We start from the raw sequence: 19,960 nt of genomic DNA on the forward strand, positions 1-19,960 counted from the left end.
ACACACCACTCTCTTTCCCAACACAAGGGCTAGGTCCTGAGGGCATAAGATACATCAAAGAGGGGGCGGAGAAAAGATGGGGCCATCCCATGGCTCTCTTCTCCCCACATCACCTGCTACTTTCCCAGCGCTGGCCTCTGAAGCTGACAGGCTGTGCAGTGGGGGAGCGGGCTGTACAATCCCAAGGAATGGAGCAGTGTGCACACTCTCCATGCACACAGGAGGAGCTCCACAGGGACTGTGTTTCCTGAGGGACAGTCCTTCCCAAAGGACCTTCTCTCCCTCCCCCCAGCTACACCCAGACTCTGTTACGAGCAAGTAGCTACCTGCCATCATCTGGCTCTAGATGAGGGCTGGTGTACATTTTTAATGGAGTTAAACTCACTTATACAAGGTCTGGATTTGACCCTCTGACTTCACTGTGTATTACATTACCATTTGTTATGCCAGTATTCAGGAGAAATGCGGAGGTCTAGGTTGGAGCCTTCACAGTATTGTTCCTCATTCCTTTATCCTAGGGTCTGGCAAGCATTTCAAAATGGCTGTCTGCCATCACTACAACAAAAAGGGCATTTCATTGACAATCTTTACATTAAGTTTAATGTACATATCATTACATTTAACTCCTCCTTTTTAAGTTGTGTTTATTTTTAAGGAGCCATGACACCACATGACGACTCGTCCTTCATTTCATTCTGGTTTTATCGCATTTAAAGTTTGCAAACCATTCCATGTTCAATAGTTATGTTGGTACAGCCATCACATTCAGTGCACTAGTGACCTGAAACAGAATTTGCTCCTACACTACAGGGGCTTTTAACAGCCAGTTGGAAACTAGATAGAGCATTTCACTCATCCGACAAACAGAACATTTATCTAGAAAACTGGGGGTTGATGAACTAATGTTTTGCAAACTGAAAGCTTTATTTTGATGCTTCATTTTCAAATATCAGGAGGACTGTGCACATACCTACAATATCATTTGTTTCATATTTTAAATAAGGGAAAGTAGCAGAGAAGGCTGAAGTTAAATCTTGACGAGGTTTTGGGATCATGTTCTGAAAGCAGAGCTATAAAACAATTCCAACCCTCTAAACTTGGGCCAGGCAAGAATACTATGGCCAGATATGGGTACTGGATTTCTTTAGCTAATCAACCTAATGTGTCACCTTCAGTATTCCATTTGTCTCTGCGCCAAAAAGAAAGTGTTCCTTCTCTGAGCTCTGTGTACCCCATATGTACTGTTTATCACTACAGAATTTGTCTGGCTCTGCTGATTTTCCCTTTAAAGTTCCACAACAGTAGATTTAGAGCAAGCATCCAAAGCTGAAAGATAGTGATAATTCTGTCTTTTATTTTACAGGCCTGAAACTTTCAAGCTGTTTTTCTCATGTTAAAAACAGTTGGATCTATTTCTCATCTCCATTTTGTGGCTTCCTTTTTCAAAAACCAATACCCTGGTTTTCCATTTGTGATTTCAATCTCTCGCTAAACCTACTGATGTGGTAACATTGACAAAAAGAACAGCAGTTCAGACTAGTTTTTCTATCTGTGTTCCAGCGTAAGAGAGGCAGAAGTCTTCCTTAGACACCATTTGCTACTGTTTGCTGATGCTTACTCAGCTTTACTGGTGCTCTGGAAATTTGCAAAGCATTCTCATGATGCAGTGTGATAGGTAATTCCTGGTTATAAAAATATGCATGGCCACGTGCATGCCTTATTACTGGAAAAAATCTGAGATTTTCCTCTCAAAAAAATTATTACTCAATAATGACTTCTCCATGATTTCAAGTTATGGGTTTGCAAATACCATTAGTAAAATACCATAGGGCAGGGGTGAAAGTAACTTAAAGGACTTACCAGTACGCTGGAGTCCTGAGTGGGGGCATGGCCTCAACCAGAAGAGGCGTGGCCTCAGCTGGAAGAGGCAGGGCCTTTCAAGATTTAAAGGCCCTGGGGCTCCAGCTGTGGCTGGGAGCCCCAGGGCCTTTAAATCACCCCGGAGCTACCAGCTGCAGAGGCGGCTGGGAGCTCAGGGGCAAATTAAAGGGCGCAGGGCTTTGGCCTCCGGAGAGCTCCGGGCCCTTTAAATCACCGCAGGAGCCCAGCTGCCGGAGCGCCATCGGGGATTTAAAGGGCCCAGGGCTCCCTGCAGGGACCGGAGCACCGGGCCCTTTAAATCACCGCCGCGGAAGCCGGTCCAGTCCAGCACGGCGTACTGGCTCTTGCCGGTATGCCAGACCGGACCAGACCAGCTTACTTTCACCTCTGCCATAGGGTAAAAGATCACTTGAGGCCTGATCCAAAGCCCAAGGGAGTTTTTCCATTGATCTCAGTGGGCTTTGGCTCAAGCCCTTTGACGTGTCACAGGGGGAGACAAAATGAGGTCTCGGTACAAATATTGGGCCAGATTCTGCTACCCCTCTTCCAGTGGAGTGCAAGGAGCCCCTGTGACCACTTTCAGAGTAAAGTACTGCTCAGTGGAAGCAAAGGTAGCAATAATGCAGTTACCACCTTTTGAACTATCTGACTTTACCCAGACTGACCGGCCTGCACTCATATAAGGCATGTGCCTGCTCCCATTGAAGTCAATGGCAAAATTCCCAATAGTGCAAATATTGCAGAGAGGACCAGGCAAGTTGTACATTTTTTTCTGGAAAAATTTTGATCTTTAAAATGCCAACATAGCAAATCCACATGTTGTGATGCAAGAGGCTAGAACAGCTCCCTTTTTGTCACGTCTTCCGTGCCTAAAATAAAGGATGCGTTTAACTGACACACTGTAACTACATGTAGAGACAAATGCTTCATTCCTTAGTATGCACGAAGTCCTCAACTCCAGTGGGAGTTTGCCTGCGAAAGGATTGCGTCAAAATTGCATAATGACCTCAGAATAACAGCATAACAACTGCATAATGACCTTCGAAAATATCCCTCCCTTTATTGCTGCATGACACTACTAAAAATGTTGACTGGAAAATGCAAGCATTAAGGGAATCTGAGGTAGATTTGGGCTTTGTGAGTGGGTTACTTTCCAATTTCATCAGCTTCCTGGAGTTCTTGCTGCTGAACTGAAGAGCGCCTTGTAAATCTTTAGAATCCTGTCCGTTTTTTTTTTTTTAATGTGACCTCATTGGTTCATTTGGCATAAAGAACAGTAGGGCCAGTGAATGCAAAGCAGCAAGTATACAGATTAATACCATTGACATCACTTGAGAAAACCACTGACTGCGGATAGGGTTAGTGAAGAGTGAAATAAACCCTTTTTGGCATATCCTATATTGGGAGCCAAACTTGGAGCATCTTGTGACCACGCAAGGCTCAATTAATACCCCATTCTGGGCCACATGAAATAATAAAATGTGAGCTTTAGATTTCACATCACTTAAAAAGATGCCAGCAGGCGCAAATGTCCACCTTGTCGCAGTGTGGGACAGACATTAACAGGATTAATATGCAAGCCTGAGAGAGCCCACAGGCTGGAGCCTTGCCTTGGTGTAGATAAAACTGTACTTGCTTCCAGAACATGAGCGGGCAGCAGCTGGTTTAAATTTAATGGGAATTACACAAACAGATTCCTTTGGGGGACACAGTGAGTTTGCACCTGCAAATGCTCCTTTCATACTGGTGCTCTAACGATCATATTGTATCTCCCAGTTAACAGGGAGCCCAGGGCTGCTGTAGCTCATTGGATGGGAGGCAGTGGAGATTCTAGACATGGCTTCCAGGCAGAGCAGGCCCCGGTGTTGCAGCTCCACCATAAAACCTGAAGCTTGCTTAAACCTCACAGCCTCTGAGAGGGACTAAAGCCTTCAAGGACTGTGGCTGTACCTGGTTTCTCCCTCCCTCTCTCATGTATCTATCTTGCCAGAACCTAAGTAGATAGTTTCCATTCAAGCTGTTTCCAAGAAACGTAGTAAATAGTGAATCTACAACCACTTGGATTTTATTTAAGGCATCTCCAAGGCATTCACCTATTCATCAAAATGCCTTGCCAATCTGCATATTTGTAGTGGCCCCCAAGCCAGTCTTGCCTAGAACCAACAAGGATTTTACTGGATATAAAGAATAATCTGCTGTTTCAACCACTTTCCTGCAAATTTCTGGTGAACAGGGCTTGCCTTTATGCTTGGAGATGTTTCCTGATGTGCCAGTAGCGCATGGCAGAATTCCAGGAGCTCTAACTGTAAACCACTCTTAAAGCCACACTGTAAGGTTGTCATGACCCAACACACGTAATATGTCTCTCTGTGTCCTCCTAATCCCTTCCAGGGTTGGTTTTGTCCCATAAAGCTTTATGACCATGTTTCATTTTAAAAAGAAAAACTCTGCTACTTGCTCACATCCCATCCAGAGCAAATGCTGCAATGTAACTCAGGAGATCAGGGTTCATTCCTGGCTCTGGTGACCTTGGGCAAGTGACTTAATCTTTCTGCACCACCGTTCCCCGTCAGCCAAGTAGGGATGATAATTTTCCTTTATCCCACTCTCTTGTCTATTTGTAAGCTCTTTGGGGCAGGACCTGACTCTTACTAACACGGTTGCCTAGCACAGCGAGGCCAGTTGCTCCACTGTATATATTATTATTATATATATGTATTATAGAGATAATAAGAAACTCTATGGTCACCCAATGCTAGTTTAAGAGATATTTCCTGTGGTGGTTCTGGTTATAGGACATCTGAGACAGAGTGGGATAACTGGCCTTCTCATTTTCAGGGCACCATAGTAGAGAAGAACGGTGGCCCAGTGGTTAGAATGCTAACCAGGACCTAGGTTCTAGTCCCATCTCTGACAGACTTCCTGTGCCAGAACGTTTGGGTTGTACCACACCAGGAAGGCACTGGCTTATCTGACAGAATGCTTTGCAAGCAGAATATGTTCGAGAGGCCAAGGCACATAATTTTTCCCCAAAATGCAGGAAGGGGAAACACAGCCCATTCCTATCATGTACACAGGCGTCCTGCTGTTGATGTTAACATCACTGGGGCGGCTCTCTGACAGTGGTTGCTTCCCCCCATCGGCGAGCGTGCACAGGATACGCTTGACAGCATAAGGGGCCAGATGCCAAGAACTGGAGTATATTTTTAGGAAAGCATTGCCTGGGTCTGCAGATGGCTCCAGTGCTATCTGGCCAGGCTCCTGACTGCACTTATGACTGTGGAATATTCCCTGGGGCCGTCTCAAGGTCAAGCTGCTGACAAGCTTCCTACACTGCTTGATCTTCTAGAATCTGTTTCTTGAACTTGGCTTAAACTATGGGCTTCCATACCGGTAGATGGGTAGGTGGTGTACTGGAAAGTGCGTAGTTCCTATTCTATCGGGTGCAGCCGCTGGACATTTTGACAGTAACATGGGGATGGGACAAGAAAACATAAATAATAAGATTCTTGGCAGCAAATCCTCCTCTTGGATACACGCGTGCAACCTCCCTGAAATCAGTGCAACTAAGAACATTTAGGCCTTTGTGTTATGTAGAACTATCACTCTGCTCAAATGCATCTCAGGGGGTTCTGCAGGTCAGACTTGTGGTGCGTGGGGAAAGCCATGTGGGGAAGTTCATACAAAACCTGACCACATTAAATCTGGCTCAACCCAACATTATTAATTCCTCTCTTCTACAAGTGCCAAATTCATGCACACCGTTTGTTTTTGCAGAAGATGATGGTGCAGTTGGCTGCTGGGTCCAGCGATACGTGTTTGTCCCGGTTTTATTTTAAGCTCTGGAGAGAAGGGACTGTGTCTTCGTTTGGGTTTGTACAGCTCCTCGTATGCAGCAATTGAAATAATAACAATAATAATTGTTGTTATTGCAGGGATCTGAAGCTGGATAATGTGTTGCTGGATCATGAGGGCCACTGCAAGTTGGCAGATTTTGGCATGTGCAAAGAGGGGATTTGCAATGGAATTACTACTGCAACGTTTTGTGGCACACCAGACTACATTGCTCCAGAGGTACAGGAAACCCTTCTTCATTGAAAAATCCATTGAGCTGTTAGTAGATCTGGTTTAAAAGCAACACAATGAGATCTCCACTTAATTTGGCTGCATCTTATGGGGCTGACAGGTGGAAAGGTTGGTCTCAGAAGCACACTGAGATTTACAGCCCCATGGGCTAGTGAAGGCTAAACAAGTCTGCAGGTTGTTATGGGCTGACACGGGGGGCGGGGGTCAGCTCCACTGGGGGAAAAGAAAATGCATCTTGAAAAACATAGATGCCAGATTGCAGCTGCCAAAATACTGGTTACAGCAAATGGCACCAGGTACCATCCCAGTGTGGTTGAAAGCAGGCTGCTGTCTCCCTCATTCCCCAACTCCCTTGTCTGCCTCTGTCTGTCTCCCCCTCCCCCCCCCCATCATTCATCTGTCAAATTTTAAAATGAATGAACACAGCTTTAAGAAGCACCTTCCCTCCAGATCTTCCCAGATCATGTAGGTGCTTCCATAACGCTGCTGGATTTATGCTCTGTGGTCATGCTTCCTCTGCCCCACTCCTCACACTCATGCCTTCTTTTGCTCTCACACCCCTTCCCTACTCGAGCTGGAAATGTGGTTTTGGAGCCATGTAAGCCTTTCCTTCTGGGAGGCAAAGGGGAGTGAAGAGGCTCAAGCCACAGATCCAGCTGATCCACCTCACTACAACAATTTGAAAAACTCTTCAGTTCCTGCTCAGCACATTATTTTAAAGAGTCTGTTCCTAAGCACGTCTGGTAAGTGAGTACAACTGGCAGACCCCTTGTTTACTGGAGATGTAAATCAGTGGGTTGCCAGCTGGACATGCACATCACATAGGGGCTCTGAGAAAGGAGGAATGGCAAGCACAGAAGATAATATCCTTAGTTAATGTGCGGTGATATGTTTTGTTCACATTAATATTCCATAATCCATTTTCTACCCCACTTAGAAAAACAATTGTTAAGCCCAGTGAGTAATATTTATCCCCCTCCCCCTTCCCCATTGTAGATTCTGCAGGAGATGCTCTATGGTCCTGATGTAGACTGGTGGGCTATGGGGGTGCTGCTGTACGAGATGCTATGTGGTCACGCCCCTTTTGAAGCAGAGAATGAAGATGACCTCTTTGAAGCCATTCTGAATGATGAAGTTGTTTACCCAACCTGGCTTCAGCAGGATGCAGTACGGATCCTGAAAGCTGTAAGTTCCCTTGATTTTGTGTCCTCTGTGCCCTTCATGCCAGCTCACACCAGCCTGACGTGTTCTTTAAAATAATAGTTGATATCATTGATGCAAATAGAGCTGTGTGAATAATTGATGTTTCAGTTCTCTGGCAGTTCCCAAAAATGGAAAAAAATCATTAATATTTTGGCTCAGGTTTAACTGAATTTGAAAATTCTGAAAAAAATGTAGGTGAATCGGGTCGAACAAACATTTCATTCAACACAAGACATTTTATTTCTGGGAGTTTATAAGGGGCTAGATTCACAGAATGGGGAAAGGATTGGAGGAGAAGGTAGTATCTTCCTTATAAGAGGGCTTGAAAGGGTTAGATTTGTCGGTAAACGTTGATTTCACCATCCACCCACAAACCGACGTAAAAATATTTCCATCAGTAATAATTGAAATTTCCAATAGGCAAAGTAAGAAATATGCTGCTTGAGAAGTCATTAGAGTTTTGATTTGAAGAGATTTCTTTTTGTATGTTGTGACATGTGAAGTTGTGTTTGAACAGTCATAAAGCTTTAACTTATTGAATTTCAGCATCTGCTGACATTAAAGAAGTAGTGTGTGATACACACCCCATAATTTCCCACAGCTGTGAAAAGCTAAATCAATAAAAATTAAAAACAACCTTAAAACCCATAATTTTTGCACAACTGTGAAAAATGTAAATCAATAAAAAAAATCTTTAAAAGGCTTAAAAATAACCATCAATATTATCCATCAAGGTTATAAAAATTGAATTCTGCTAGGCCTACATATAAGTTTTATCCCAGTGGTGAGGGCACTCACCTAGTATATGGGACACCTACGTTCAGGACTCCCCTTTGCCTGACGTATAATTCAATAATAATTGGAGCAGGGATTTGAACTCGGGTTTCTCACATTGCAGGAGAGTGTCCTACCTGCCTAGCTATAAAGTCAGTCCCTCTCTCTGGCCCAATTATTGTATAATTATGTATACACAGTGCAACAGCCTCAGTAGGAGTGAGTGAGAAAGGCCTGCCCCAGGCTACCCTATAGGACAGGGGATACTGCACTCTCCTTCAGTGTGGGAGTTAAAAAGCATCCAAAAAAGTTACAACGGGGGGGGACAGACACACTGGAAAGCAAGCGGATGAGTGGAGTAGCAAGAGGCATGGTTATGAATCTAACAGGATCCTTTCGTTACCTTGGGGTGAAGGGTAAGAACTGCAGTGCTGACGTGTTCACCCGCTCCTTATATTCCCTAACTGGTTCAACAGTCAGGCTGGCAAGCAGCATGCATGCTCCCTCTGAGACTACGTGATTTAGCACATGCTCATCTTCCAGAACAGAAGAGATACCGTACTCCGCATGTACCATTAGATACCATGTTACTTCTGTGTGAGCGAAGTAGGAAATATCTTCAGTATCTCAGATAGTCCTATTGCTAACTGTAGGTAATGTTGACTTTCCCAAGGGGATCACTAGAAAATTCTCATTTTTGAATGTTTATAATGGAAAATCCCTGACCTGCCTGGAGACCCGCTTTGGGGAGGTCCCAACAAACAGTGTGAGGAAGGATGATGTTGTGTTTAAAGCTCTGGCATGGGACTCAGGAAATCTGGCTTCAGTTCCCACCTCTGCCATATATCGCTGTGTGACCATGGACAACTCAGTCTCTGTGCACCTCAGGTCTCCAACTGTAAAATGAGAATAATAACACTTCCTTTGTTTATTGAGCTTGTAAAATTTTGGTGGCATGGACTGTCTTTTACTGTATGTGCATACAGCACCTACCACATTGGGGCTGCTTGGCACTGCTGTAAGGAGTGGAAGGATAGTCCAGGAGTTAAGGCACTCACCTAGGATTTAGAAGACCTAAATTCAAGTCCTTGCTCCACCACAATCTTCTTCTGTAACCTGGGGCAAGGCATTAAGCCTATCAGTGCCTCAGTTAATTCCTTACGTTGCAGCAGCATTGTGAAGGTAGGTACTTTAAAGATTGTGACGTGCTCAGATACTCTGTTAATTGGGGGGGGGGGGAACCATATAAATACCTAAAATAAGTAATTAATAGTTTGTGAAACACTGGCTTAAATAAATGCAGCACCATAGGAACAACTCTATAAAGGAAGGTAATCTAGTAATTAAACTCTGAAAATTAATGTGGAAGGTTTTTGTGGGATATAAAGCAGATAATACAGTTTACAAAATTGCCAGCACATCCATAATACAGGTCTGTCGCATCTTACGCGCATTTAATGTGCACGATTTCAACTTTACGTGGTCGACAAAAACAAAACAAAAGAGAGAAAAACAACAATTTTAATATTATACCTGTAGTGCGGGCGATTTCGCCCGCTATTGAACTCAATGGGGTTTTGGCTATACGTGGTTTTTGCTTTACGCGCTAACTGCGGAACGGAACCCCCGCGTAAGATGAGACAGACCTGTATTCCTAAAAGCACCACTAAAAACAAAATCCATCTACTGAGGAAGGATCATGCTACGAAATACATAGGCCCTGGCCAGAGGTGATCACTTTTCTCATTAAAAGCTGTCTTTGGCTTGGAAATCTCTCAAAACAATTTAAAAGGGAAAAAATAAAGATTGTGTTTCAAAGCAGTGGAAATTCAAGAGCAGTATTTGTAGTGCTAGATCAGTGCTCTTAAATGCTTAGGACAGTTTATGTCATGGAAAGGCTACCTCCTCAGGTGTGTAAATGCCAGCTAATCAAAAAACAATTCTAAAATAGATATAGTTGTACTTTCATACATTGCAGGACTCTTATGTAAGCCTGAGACAGAGTGCAAAATGTGATACAGTAAACGCTAATCACACAAGGAAGTACAAAGTGTAATGTGACCTATTTTGTGGCAGAACGAGGTGAAGGGGGGTTAAACTGATGACATTTATTTCATTAATTACAACAGGCACCTCAGCATACCAGCTGGTGCAAGTTAGAGTCACCCCCAAGTTGTTCTGCCCCATGCTGGGGCCAGGGCTGGGGCAAAGAATCAGGGAGCCATACTCATAGTGATTTCACAATAAGTTTTCAAATGTGTTACTTTAAGTGATCTTCCTGTAACTGCAAATAGTAGCATGGTGAGTGGAACTGGAGAAAGAGGGTCAGGTTTCAGGAGGGGCCTAATTCAGTAAGACACCAGAGTGTTTAGGAATGTAATCGGAAGCCAGGCAGCTCCTTCAAACTGTAGACCCTCGGCATAATGCATAAAGATCTCTCTCCTACAACACTTCCTCACCCTAGCGTTGCTTATTGCTCATGAAACACAAACCAGAGCAGAACTGCCTTTCTGCATTTTACAAGCATTGCTTACAAAAAGCTGTGCCCTGAAAGGAATTTCTGAAATGGGGGACGTGGAGGAAGAAGACTTTAAAGTACGGAGGTTATGAGCAGGTCAATTTCAGAGCAATAACCAGGAGTCTGTGATGAACTGTTGAGAGTTTACATCACAGAATTTTATATATGCCATTTGGTTCAATTCCTTACACATCTGTCACTTTCCAGGTGGCTGCAGCTTCAGGTGCCTGCACCAGAAATTTTTATTTATGATTCAAGAGACAAAGTCACTTTTCGCAGCACTAAGACACTTCGTATATCTTGAGCATGAGCTCCCTGCAGCCTCTGATTAATTGCTTTTGGTTACAGACCATTTCATCAGATAGTCTGATTGGTCGCTTCTCACTGTCTCATGTCGTACTTTCAATAGTGCCAAAGTATCTCCACTTTAGAGGAAAGGCAGCTCTTTGTAACTAGATACAAAAGGATGTTTTTGGCCTCTAAATTCCAATGAATAATTGACATGCTTGTTTGCTCTTTACCTATTTTTGAACTGTAAGAAGGAATTTTAGTGCTAATAACTGAATTTATATATTTGCCACAGATATTAGCACAGTTCAGTATTTATATATGAAGTTCCCATATAACACACACTAGTACAGTAACTCCTTGCTTAACGTTGTAGTTATGTTCCTGAAAAATGCGACTTTAAGCGAAATGATGTTAAGCGAATCCAATTTCCCCATAAGAATTAATGTAAATAGCGGGGGTTAGGTTCCAGGGAAATTTTTTTCACCAGACAAAATCTATATATTATATAGATATACACACAGTATACATTTTAAACAAACAATTTAATATTGTTCACAGCTATGATGATTGTGAAGCTTGGTTGAGGTGGTGAAGTTAGAGGGTGGAAGAGGGAGGGATATTTCCCAGGGAATGTTTTGCTGCTAAATGATGAACTAGCACTCGGCTGAGCCCTCAAGGGTTAACCCTTTGTTGTTAATGTAGCCTCTCACACAAGGCAACACAAACACGAGGGAGGGGAGACAGCATAGCAGACAGAGACAGACACACACCTTGTGTGTGGGAGAGAGATGCACACTGCCCCTTTAAGTAAGCTGACCCACTCTTAAGTGCATTGTCTTTTTAAGTGGATGAGGAAGTTGAGACAGCAGCTGCTGCCCCAAGCTCTCTCTTTCTCTCTCTGTCCGTGTTCCCTCCCTGCTCTATGTGGAGAAGGGGTAAGCGGGGCGCAGGAGCAAGGGGGAGGGAGACACCCTGACATTAGCTCCCCCTTCCCTCCCTGCACAGCAAGCAGGAGTCTCTGGGAGCAGCTCCAAGGCAGAGGGCAGGAGCAGCACATGGCAGTGGGGGAGGGACAGCTGAACTGCTGATTGCTGGCCTGCCGGGCGGCTGCAGCACAGGGAACTTTGGGGAGGGAGGAGCTGATGGGGGGCTGCCAGTCCACCCTGATCACAAACCCCCACCAGCCAGCTGCAACTGGCTGCTCTTCCTGCAAGCAGTGGACAAAGCAGGCGGCTGCCAAACGACGTTAGAAGGGAGAATTGCACAACTTTAAACTAGCATGTTCCCTAAGTGATCAGCAACGTAACAACATTAACCGGGATGACTTTAAGTGAGGAGTTACTGTACAATGCAGGTCTTTGTTCCCCTCTAGTGGCTGGCCTTTATGAAAGGATAATAGCTTACTATAGCTATCAGTTAAGAGACTTGCTCAGGTGGTAGAGGGCTCCTGCTTTTCACATTCTCTAAGTTACTTATATGGCTTCTATTACTATAGTGTCTGAGCACCTCAGTCTCTACTGTATTTATTCTCCCAGCGTTCCTGCAAGGCAGGAAACCATTAACCCCATTTTACAGATGAGGCACTGAGAGACTAAGTGATTTGCCCAAGTACTCTGACATTACAGTGATGAGCATGGTAGAAGAGCCGATATAGAATGGAACAGATCACACATGAAGGCTGGCAGAGCGTGAATTGAATCTGGGTTTTCTTAATACCAGACCAGCACCCAAACTTCTGGACCATCCCTCCTCACTAATGGGCCTGGCTTGAAACTTTCAGCAGTTCTAGTGATACTAATAAATACAGAGCACAAGAGACGCACATCCCTGAAACCAAAATCAAATTCTCCCTCCAGTCAGAATGGCAAAGGTGTCAAATTAACCTTGATATTTGATCTGCTAAACGGTTGGCCTGTTGAGATTTTTTACAAGTTAATATATCGGATAAATGAGCACAGGAGCAGTTTCTTTGTGTATGGCTTTATGCTGTGATTCAGCATCATGAAGTTTGGGGCCTATTTCAAGTTGCTTTTCACCACCGTTCTGCTTTGCCCAGCTCCCTCCGCCCTAGAAGTCATCTGTGTATGTGTCCTGTGAGGTAGGCTGCATCCTGTGCATCTCCATAATTTCCTGAAGGTTGCCACTATCCATTCTCAAGTGCTTGTTTAGGACATAAGGTCTTGTTTGGTCAATGGCTGTTCCAGGAATATTTTTGAGCATTGCTGCTGTAGGGAAACAAAAAACAACCTAGATGCACGTGGAGCCTGTGTAGAAGCCAGAGCAGAAAACATTTTGTGCTTTAAACAGGAAATTGTTCCTTATTTCCCCTTCAATGTTTTGTGTCATTTTAAAAATATTTGTAAAGGGCTGGAGGGAAGTAGGGTGACCAGATGTCCCAATTTTATAGGGATAGTCCTGATATTTGGGGCTTTGTCTTATATGGGCACCTATTACCCCCCCCTCCACCCCAGTCCCGATTTTTCACACTTGCTGTCTGGTCACCCTAGAGGGAAGGGCAGGCTGATTCTGAGCTGGTGTAAATCAGCAAAGCTGTGCCAACTTACAGCTAATGGGCCACGTCCCCAGCTGGTGTAACTAGAGCTGTATGAGGTTCATTTTCCAACTTCCATCTCCCACTACTCATTATCAGCCCTAATGTAATTCTGTTTAGATATGCCAGGAATGAATCTGGCCCCTGCTCCTGCTGCATCAACTTCTATAAAATATACCCCCTCAAAATCCTCCTTGATATAAGCTGACCTAGTTACCCCCATCTTCTGGGGAGGACTCTGTGAAAAGGAAAAACTTAATTTTTGGTTGCACTGGAAATGTCATTATGCAAGTTCCTAGACCGTGACTCACATTGGCTGTGTGTTGCTAGGGGTTCATTTTAACACAGAAGGCTGATGTCTGATTTGTCACTAGTGGACAATAACATTTAGAGTGTAGCTAGTGGTATTCCAAGCAGCTGGAGATCTTGGGATCCCAGCTGGATGAATTACAGCATGAAATATGACTGTCTCTTTCATCCTTTTTACCCCAGGAGCAGCATGGTATATCTGATTTCACACCATCACTATAACTCTAGTTGAGTTCATATCTGTGTGCTTTTCTTGGATATGACCCGATCCTGCACCAGCTTGCTGGAAGTTTGGTTTAACAGGAAAGGAGACAGGGAAAGTTATGTTAAAAACCAAGGCTCAAGGAGCAACGGTCTAAAGGGGAGGTAAAACCATGAAAGGTACAGAGAGAAAAATGCAGAGATCTTCCTTTCTGCACCAGGCTTCAGGGCAAGGGGAAGAGGAATACTTGGTCTACACTACCAAAATCCACACCCCTGAGTGAGATGGTTATATGAACCTAACCCCTGATGTAGACAACACTATGTCAACAGGAGGGCTTCTCCCGTCCACTTGGCTACCTCCTCTCAGGAAGGTCAATTAACTACGCTGATGGGAGAAGATAGAGTCTTCACTAAGTGCTACAGTGCTGTAAGTTTAGATGAGCCCAAAGACAATGGAGTCATTACAAGGGATGATGGTGTAGGTAATAGATAGAACTGGTGATCGGTGTTCCAAAGGCTTGGAGATTTGAAGTCTAGATGCTTTCCAAGGTTTTCTGGAGAGTACCAGCTGTACTAAAGCCTCACTCTACAATGTAGGTAACCTCCAGGGTTAAGGCATGGTAGCACCCCAGGATAGCTTTATCCCTGCCTTCTGGGCCCAGAGCTTCTAACCATCAGGCCCCCCTCACATTTGACAGTCAAATGAGGAAGCTGGTGCTCACTGGTAGATGACTGCTAGCTTCTGTGCACAATGTGAGCATTCAGACACTTTCTTACAGCTCAGACCCTCCTCCAAAAACTGGTGTGTGGGGAGCTCTGCCTTATTTTTGTGGATCACAAACTAGACTTCAGGCCTGCTGGAGACATAGGTGCTGGAACTGGGAGTGCTGCCACTCTCCCGGCTTGAAATGGTTTCTATCATATGCAGGGTTTACGGTTTGGTTCAATGGCTCTTAGCACCCCCAGTGTAAAAATTGTTCCAGCACCCCTGGTTGGAGATGCACATAATGGAAAAAAAGAATTATTTAAACACTGCTGTTGTCCACGGAGGTCAAAATCAAGACTGGGGATAGGTGTCTGCAACGCTGATTTTGAATGAAACTGCAAGAGAGGGGTCAGATGCTGGAAGGACAGCCTGGGGTTTCAGTATTCTGTGTTCAACACTTAGTTTAGAAATGCAGATGAAAAGAAGATGGAAGTTGATTTATGTTTATAGATCACAATTATCTAGAATTGACAGAAATTAGAAAAGAAGACGGAAGTTGATCTATGTTTAAAGATTACAATTATCTAGAATTGACACTGACTCAGAAGGCAAATTCTCTGGTTTACCAAATTGTCTGTTTCCACAAGTCACTGAGTTCACTTCCTGCTGTGGTTATCTACGTAACTCCTTTGATGCTGGTTAACACTTGCAGTTGTCTGAACCCAGGATTAAAACAACAGCAGCAAAGTTGAGTACCTGTCATGAAGGATTTCTAATGTCAATTCCTGAGCAGAGTGGTCAGTGTTATCGCTGGGTCCTGCATGTTTTTCTTTATCACTTATTATTTTATTGAATTGTTTTGAAAAATATAAATAGATCATGGAATAGGAAAAGCCACTCTCCCAAGCAGCAGCTAGCATATTTTGTCCCATATCTTTCCTTACTATTCCTCATATCACCGCACTTCCAGAATCTTGTTGTTGCCTCTTTTCAGCTGAGTGGTGAGCCAATTTGGAGGCCTTGCTAGGTTGTTTCCATTAGGAGGAGAAATTGATGATAGGTATCTCTTTGTTCAATCCTGTTTATTCACAAGAGTGTACAAAGTTCTTCACTGTGCACAGTGGGAACAAACAGGAGGCCGTTTCCTTGCTCAAAATTCCTTAGCCTATCTTTTCAGCCAGTACTTTGCCCAGAAGAAACTCTTTTGGTTTCTTTCCAGGGCTGCAATCACACTGCTTCTCTTGCTGTCTGCTTCCAACACACACAGCTGCAATCCAGTCAATGCCCCATCACCTGTTTTGCAATCAGTCCCCAGGGAAACTCCTGATCCTACCAGAGTTCTTGCTCAGACCTTCCATGTGGCCAGTGCTTTGGGCGGTGGGATCTATTGTTTCAGCTATTTTACTCCATATAGGTGCTTAATTGCTTATTTTATTTAGCCAGAATGAAGGGTGGTTACCCATCAGCTTCACTGAAGTGTGTGATTGCCCAAAGATCAGTGACACCCTTCCTTGCAGCTGCCCGCACTCTCCACCATAACGTAATCAACGTGTCGCAAAGATCTAATGGTTGATTCCCATTTACATTCCTCCAGCAGGGTAGAGGGGCCTGAAAGTGAGAGAAAGTTACATTTACATTCACTTTCAAGCCCCCTTACACTGCCAGAGTGGTATAAAGGGGCTGCAGTCTGAATGAGAATCAGGGCCTTAAGCTTGGATATAGGAAACAAAATAATGTTGCTCCAAGAATCCCTGTGGAAGCAGGCTATTAGAAAGTAAGTCTGTCTCTCACAGGACCTATCTATGCTCTAATTCTTGGCCACTGGTGCACAAGATAGAGAAAAAGGGAATTGGGAGTTTCTTCTCCGGATGCAGTCTGTCCTGGAGAATCTCCCCATAGTGCTCGAGAGCATGTAGAGAGACAACTGGATTTCCCAGAATGCCCTGCTGCCAGGATGCCTCTGTTAGCCTATTGCTTTGAGGTGTGATTCAGCCATCCTTACTTACACTGAGTAGTTCCACAATTAGTTTCACTGAAAGCAGTGGGGCTACTCAGAGTCAGGTACTACTCAGGGTACATAAGGATGGCAGAATCAAGCACTAAAGCAGCATGCTACATAGAGGAACTCTGGTAGTGCATTCTGGTCAATGCTTTATGTGTTCATATAAATAACACCATAATTGCACCTTTTAAATCAAAGTCTAGTGCAGTGAACCAGTTTATTTTTATAGATAAGGTAGATAAGTGTATAGAAAACAGGGATTTTCCTAGTTTGCGGGTGATACCAAGTAAGGAAGCACAGAAAATGGTGAGGCCCCCCACAAAAATGCAATTAAAGCAGAGCTGAGCTCATTTTAATATCTTATGTGGTAAGTGCTAAATGTTATTCAGTCCAAGTAAATGGAGGATAATCACTCCAAAATAAAGCGCTCAGAGACTGAATCTGAGCCAAACGAACATACCACAATCTGGCTAGAAACTAGATCTGAGAGATACTGAAAAAAATTCCCCTATGGCCCTCAGCCCAGGCAAGCTGCAGTAAAGAAAGCAATGAGAATGCAGGAGAAATAAACTGTAATCCTAGGGGATGTAAACATTACCAGCTATATTGGTTACACCTGGTGTAGGACACCTTATGCTTGCTCATCAGCATACTTTTAGGAAGGTCTTCCTGAGTCCATGAGAGAGAGCATGCAGCCAGATGAGCCTCAGTCTTGTCACAATCAGCAACTTGAAAATGTCGTTAGTTAGGAGAGATGGTGGGAGGGACCAGGGTTCTTGCAGTAAGAAGATTTTTTTTTTTTTTTGAAGCAGATTTTTTTAAAGAACATAATACAAGCAAACTGCTACCAGTGCCAGGGGAGCAGAGAAACAAATACATAGGACTGAGCTTAGCTTTCTGCCACCTTTCTGCCTCATCCCCCAAATCTTAGAGCCAGTTTGGCCCCTGGGCAAGTCAGAGCACCCTTGTAACTTCTCCTGGCTGGTGTGCCCTCCAGCTGCACCCCAGAATGCATCCTACAGTGGACTGGAATGTGAGAGGGGAGAACCAGGAGCTGGTGGCTTGTAGCTGGCTACACTGACACATCCCCCAGAGAACACGTGGAGTGTTACCACAGTGCTCTCCCTTCTTTGCACTCATGGTCTATGGATCCGGCCCACGTTCTTTGTGTTAAGAACAAATAGAAGGCAGCAGCTAATCTGTTTGGCACACAGTGTCAGAACAACAAGCATGAAGTTGTTTGTGCAACAAACTGGGTACTGTAAGATTTTAGACAAGGATTAAAGGGGGAAGGATGAACACAATGGTGGACACAACTGAAATCAAAGAGGAGCTATGATTTCACAGTCAAGGAGCCTGGCTAACAAAAGCAGATATTAAAAATGCCTTCAAATATGCCAATACATCATTCCCTTTGGCATCTTTTCTGAGTTGGCAGACCCAACAGTTAGATTACGCTTTGTCTGTCAAAGCCACACTAAAATATTTGACTTGCTTTCTGGAACTCTGTGCTGGATCCTTGAAAACAACTTTTGTTTACTTTTCGTCTTGCATTTCCTGAGCAGTTCTCCAGCTCCAGTCTCAGAACCTCATTCTGGAATCCCTGTAGCTTCCCAGCTGAGAGAACTTCCAAAGGGATCACACTAAATATTCTCTCTTCTTCCAAGCCTATGAGAAACTCATCTACATTAATACATTATTAGTAGGGCTGTCGATTAATCGCAGTTAACTCACGTGATTAACTCAAAAAAATGAATTGCGATTTAAAAAATGAATTGCAATTAATCTCAGTTTTAATCGCACTGTTAAACAATAGAATACAAATTGAAATTTATTAACTATTTTGGATGTTTTTCTACATTTTCAAATACATTGATTTAAATTACAACCCAGAATACAAAGTGTACAGTGCTTACTTTATATTATTTTTATTACAAATATTTGCATTGTAAAAATGATAAAAGAAAGTGTCAAGTATATTTTTAAAAGAAATAGTATTTTTCAATTGACCTCATACAAGTACTGTAGTGCAATCTCTTTATCATGAAAGCGCAACTTACAAATGTAGATTTTTTTTTGTTTACACAACTGCACTCAAAAACAAAACAATGTAAAACTTTAGAGCCTACAAGTCCACTCAGTCCTACTTCTTGTTCAGCCAATTGCTCAGACAAACAAATTTGTTTACATTTACGGAAGATAAAGCTGCCTGCTTCTTATTTACAACGTCACCTGAAAGCGAAAACAGATGTTCGCATGGCACTTCCGTAGGCAGCACTGCAAGGTATTTATGTGCCAGATATGCTGAACATTTGTATGCTCCTTCGTGCTTCAGCCACCATTCCAGAGGACATGCTTCCATGCTGATGACAGTCATTAAAACAATAATGTGTTAATTAAAATAAGCACTGTACACTTTGTATTCTGTGTTGTAATTGAAATCAGTATATTTGAAAATGTGGAAAACATCCAAAAATATTTGTATAAATAGTATTCTATTATTGTTTATCAGGGCAATTAATTGTGCTTAATTTTTTTAATTGCGTGATTAATCGCGATTATTTATTTTATTTTAGGTACCCAGGTTTGAAAATTTTGGCCTAAGTCTATTCATTTTTGTGTTGTATTTGTCTTGATGGGAACATCTGAAAAAGTTGGGGGGAAGCAAGCAGATTCCAGTACAAGAAGTTAGTTTGAAGCTAAACAATCAGTATTCTAACTTCACCTGGGGCAGAGAGCCACCTTTGGGACCAGATTCTCTGCTGTGTGAATGGGCAAAATTCCATTGATGTCAATGAAGCTTTACCCATTTACAGCTGCAGAAAATGTAGCCCCAGATGTGTCAATCACTCACATTGCTTCCTCTTTCTACCCTGATTTATTTTGCATATCCATCTTCCTCAACAATCTTCACAACAGGGTAATCTTCTTTGTTCTCTGCAGCCGTTGGAATTGTCAACCCCTCATCCAGTGGTCCCGTGATCATCTAGAGACCAAGCAGGAGCGAGACCAAACTTATCTCAATTTAATATCAGTGAAGTTAACCTCTGCAGCACTGACATTTTTATCCTTAGCACCAGGGGTTGTAGCACTAAAGCTATTGCTAGTGCCGTTGTGATAGATGTTAAGTTTTACACTCCACGTGGCTTTCGGGAAGATCAGAGAGGAGTAATTTAGTCTTACCCACATCCCCTTTACTTCTTAGCTGGAAAGGGGAAATAACCAAGAATTTCCTCCCATTTTCAAAAATGGATTTCAAATATATTTCTACACCCTAGACCTAATGCTGCATTCTTCAGGCCTTGTCTACATGGGAGAATTTGCCTTGATTCCTGCCAGCAGTAGCCAGAACCCCAACACAGACAGGCAAAGCTGTTATTTGCATCAATGGAGCTCACCCCTGCTTAAAACTATGGTTAACTGACTGGTAGGAAT

The 19,960-nt window shown here is 43.4% G+C and overlaps 1 protein-coding gene across 1 annotated transcript in view; it reads left to right on the forward strand.

Moving 5' to 3' along the window:
* PRKCH (protein kinase C eta) overlaps positions 1 to 19,960 on the forward strand; it is a 157,227-nt gene that overhangs the window by 126,588 nt on the left and 10,679 nt on the right. Inside the window, exons 11-12 of the mRNA XM_034769164.1 lie at positions 5,817 to 5,955; positions 6,964 to 7,152. Of these exons, the coding sequence (XP_034625055.1) occupies positions 5,817 to 5,955; positions 6,964 to 7,152 (328 nt within the window). The remainder of the gene's footprint in view (positions 1 to 5,816; positions 5,956 to 6,963; positions 7,153 to 19,960) is intronic.

Source organism: Trachemys scripta, chromosome 4 (genome assembly GCF_013100865.1).
Source record: "Trachemys scripta elegans isolate TJP31775 chromosome 4, CAS_Tse_1.0, whole genome shotgun sequence".
Classification (NCBI taxonomy): Eukaryota; Metazoa; Chordata; order Testudines; family Emydidae; genus Trachemys; species Trachemys scripta.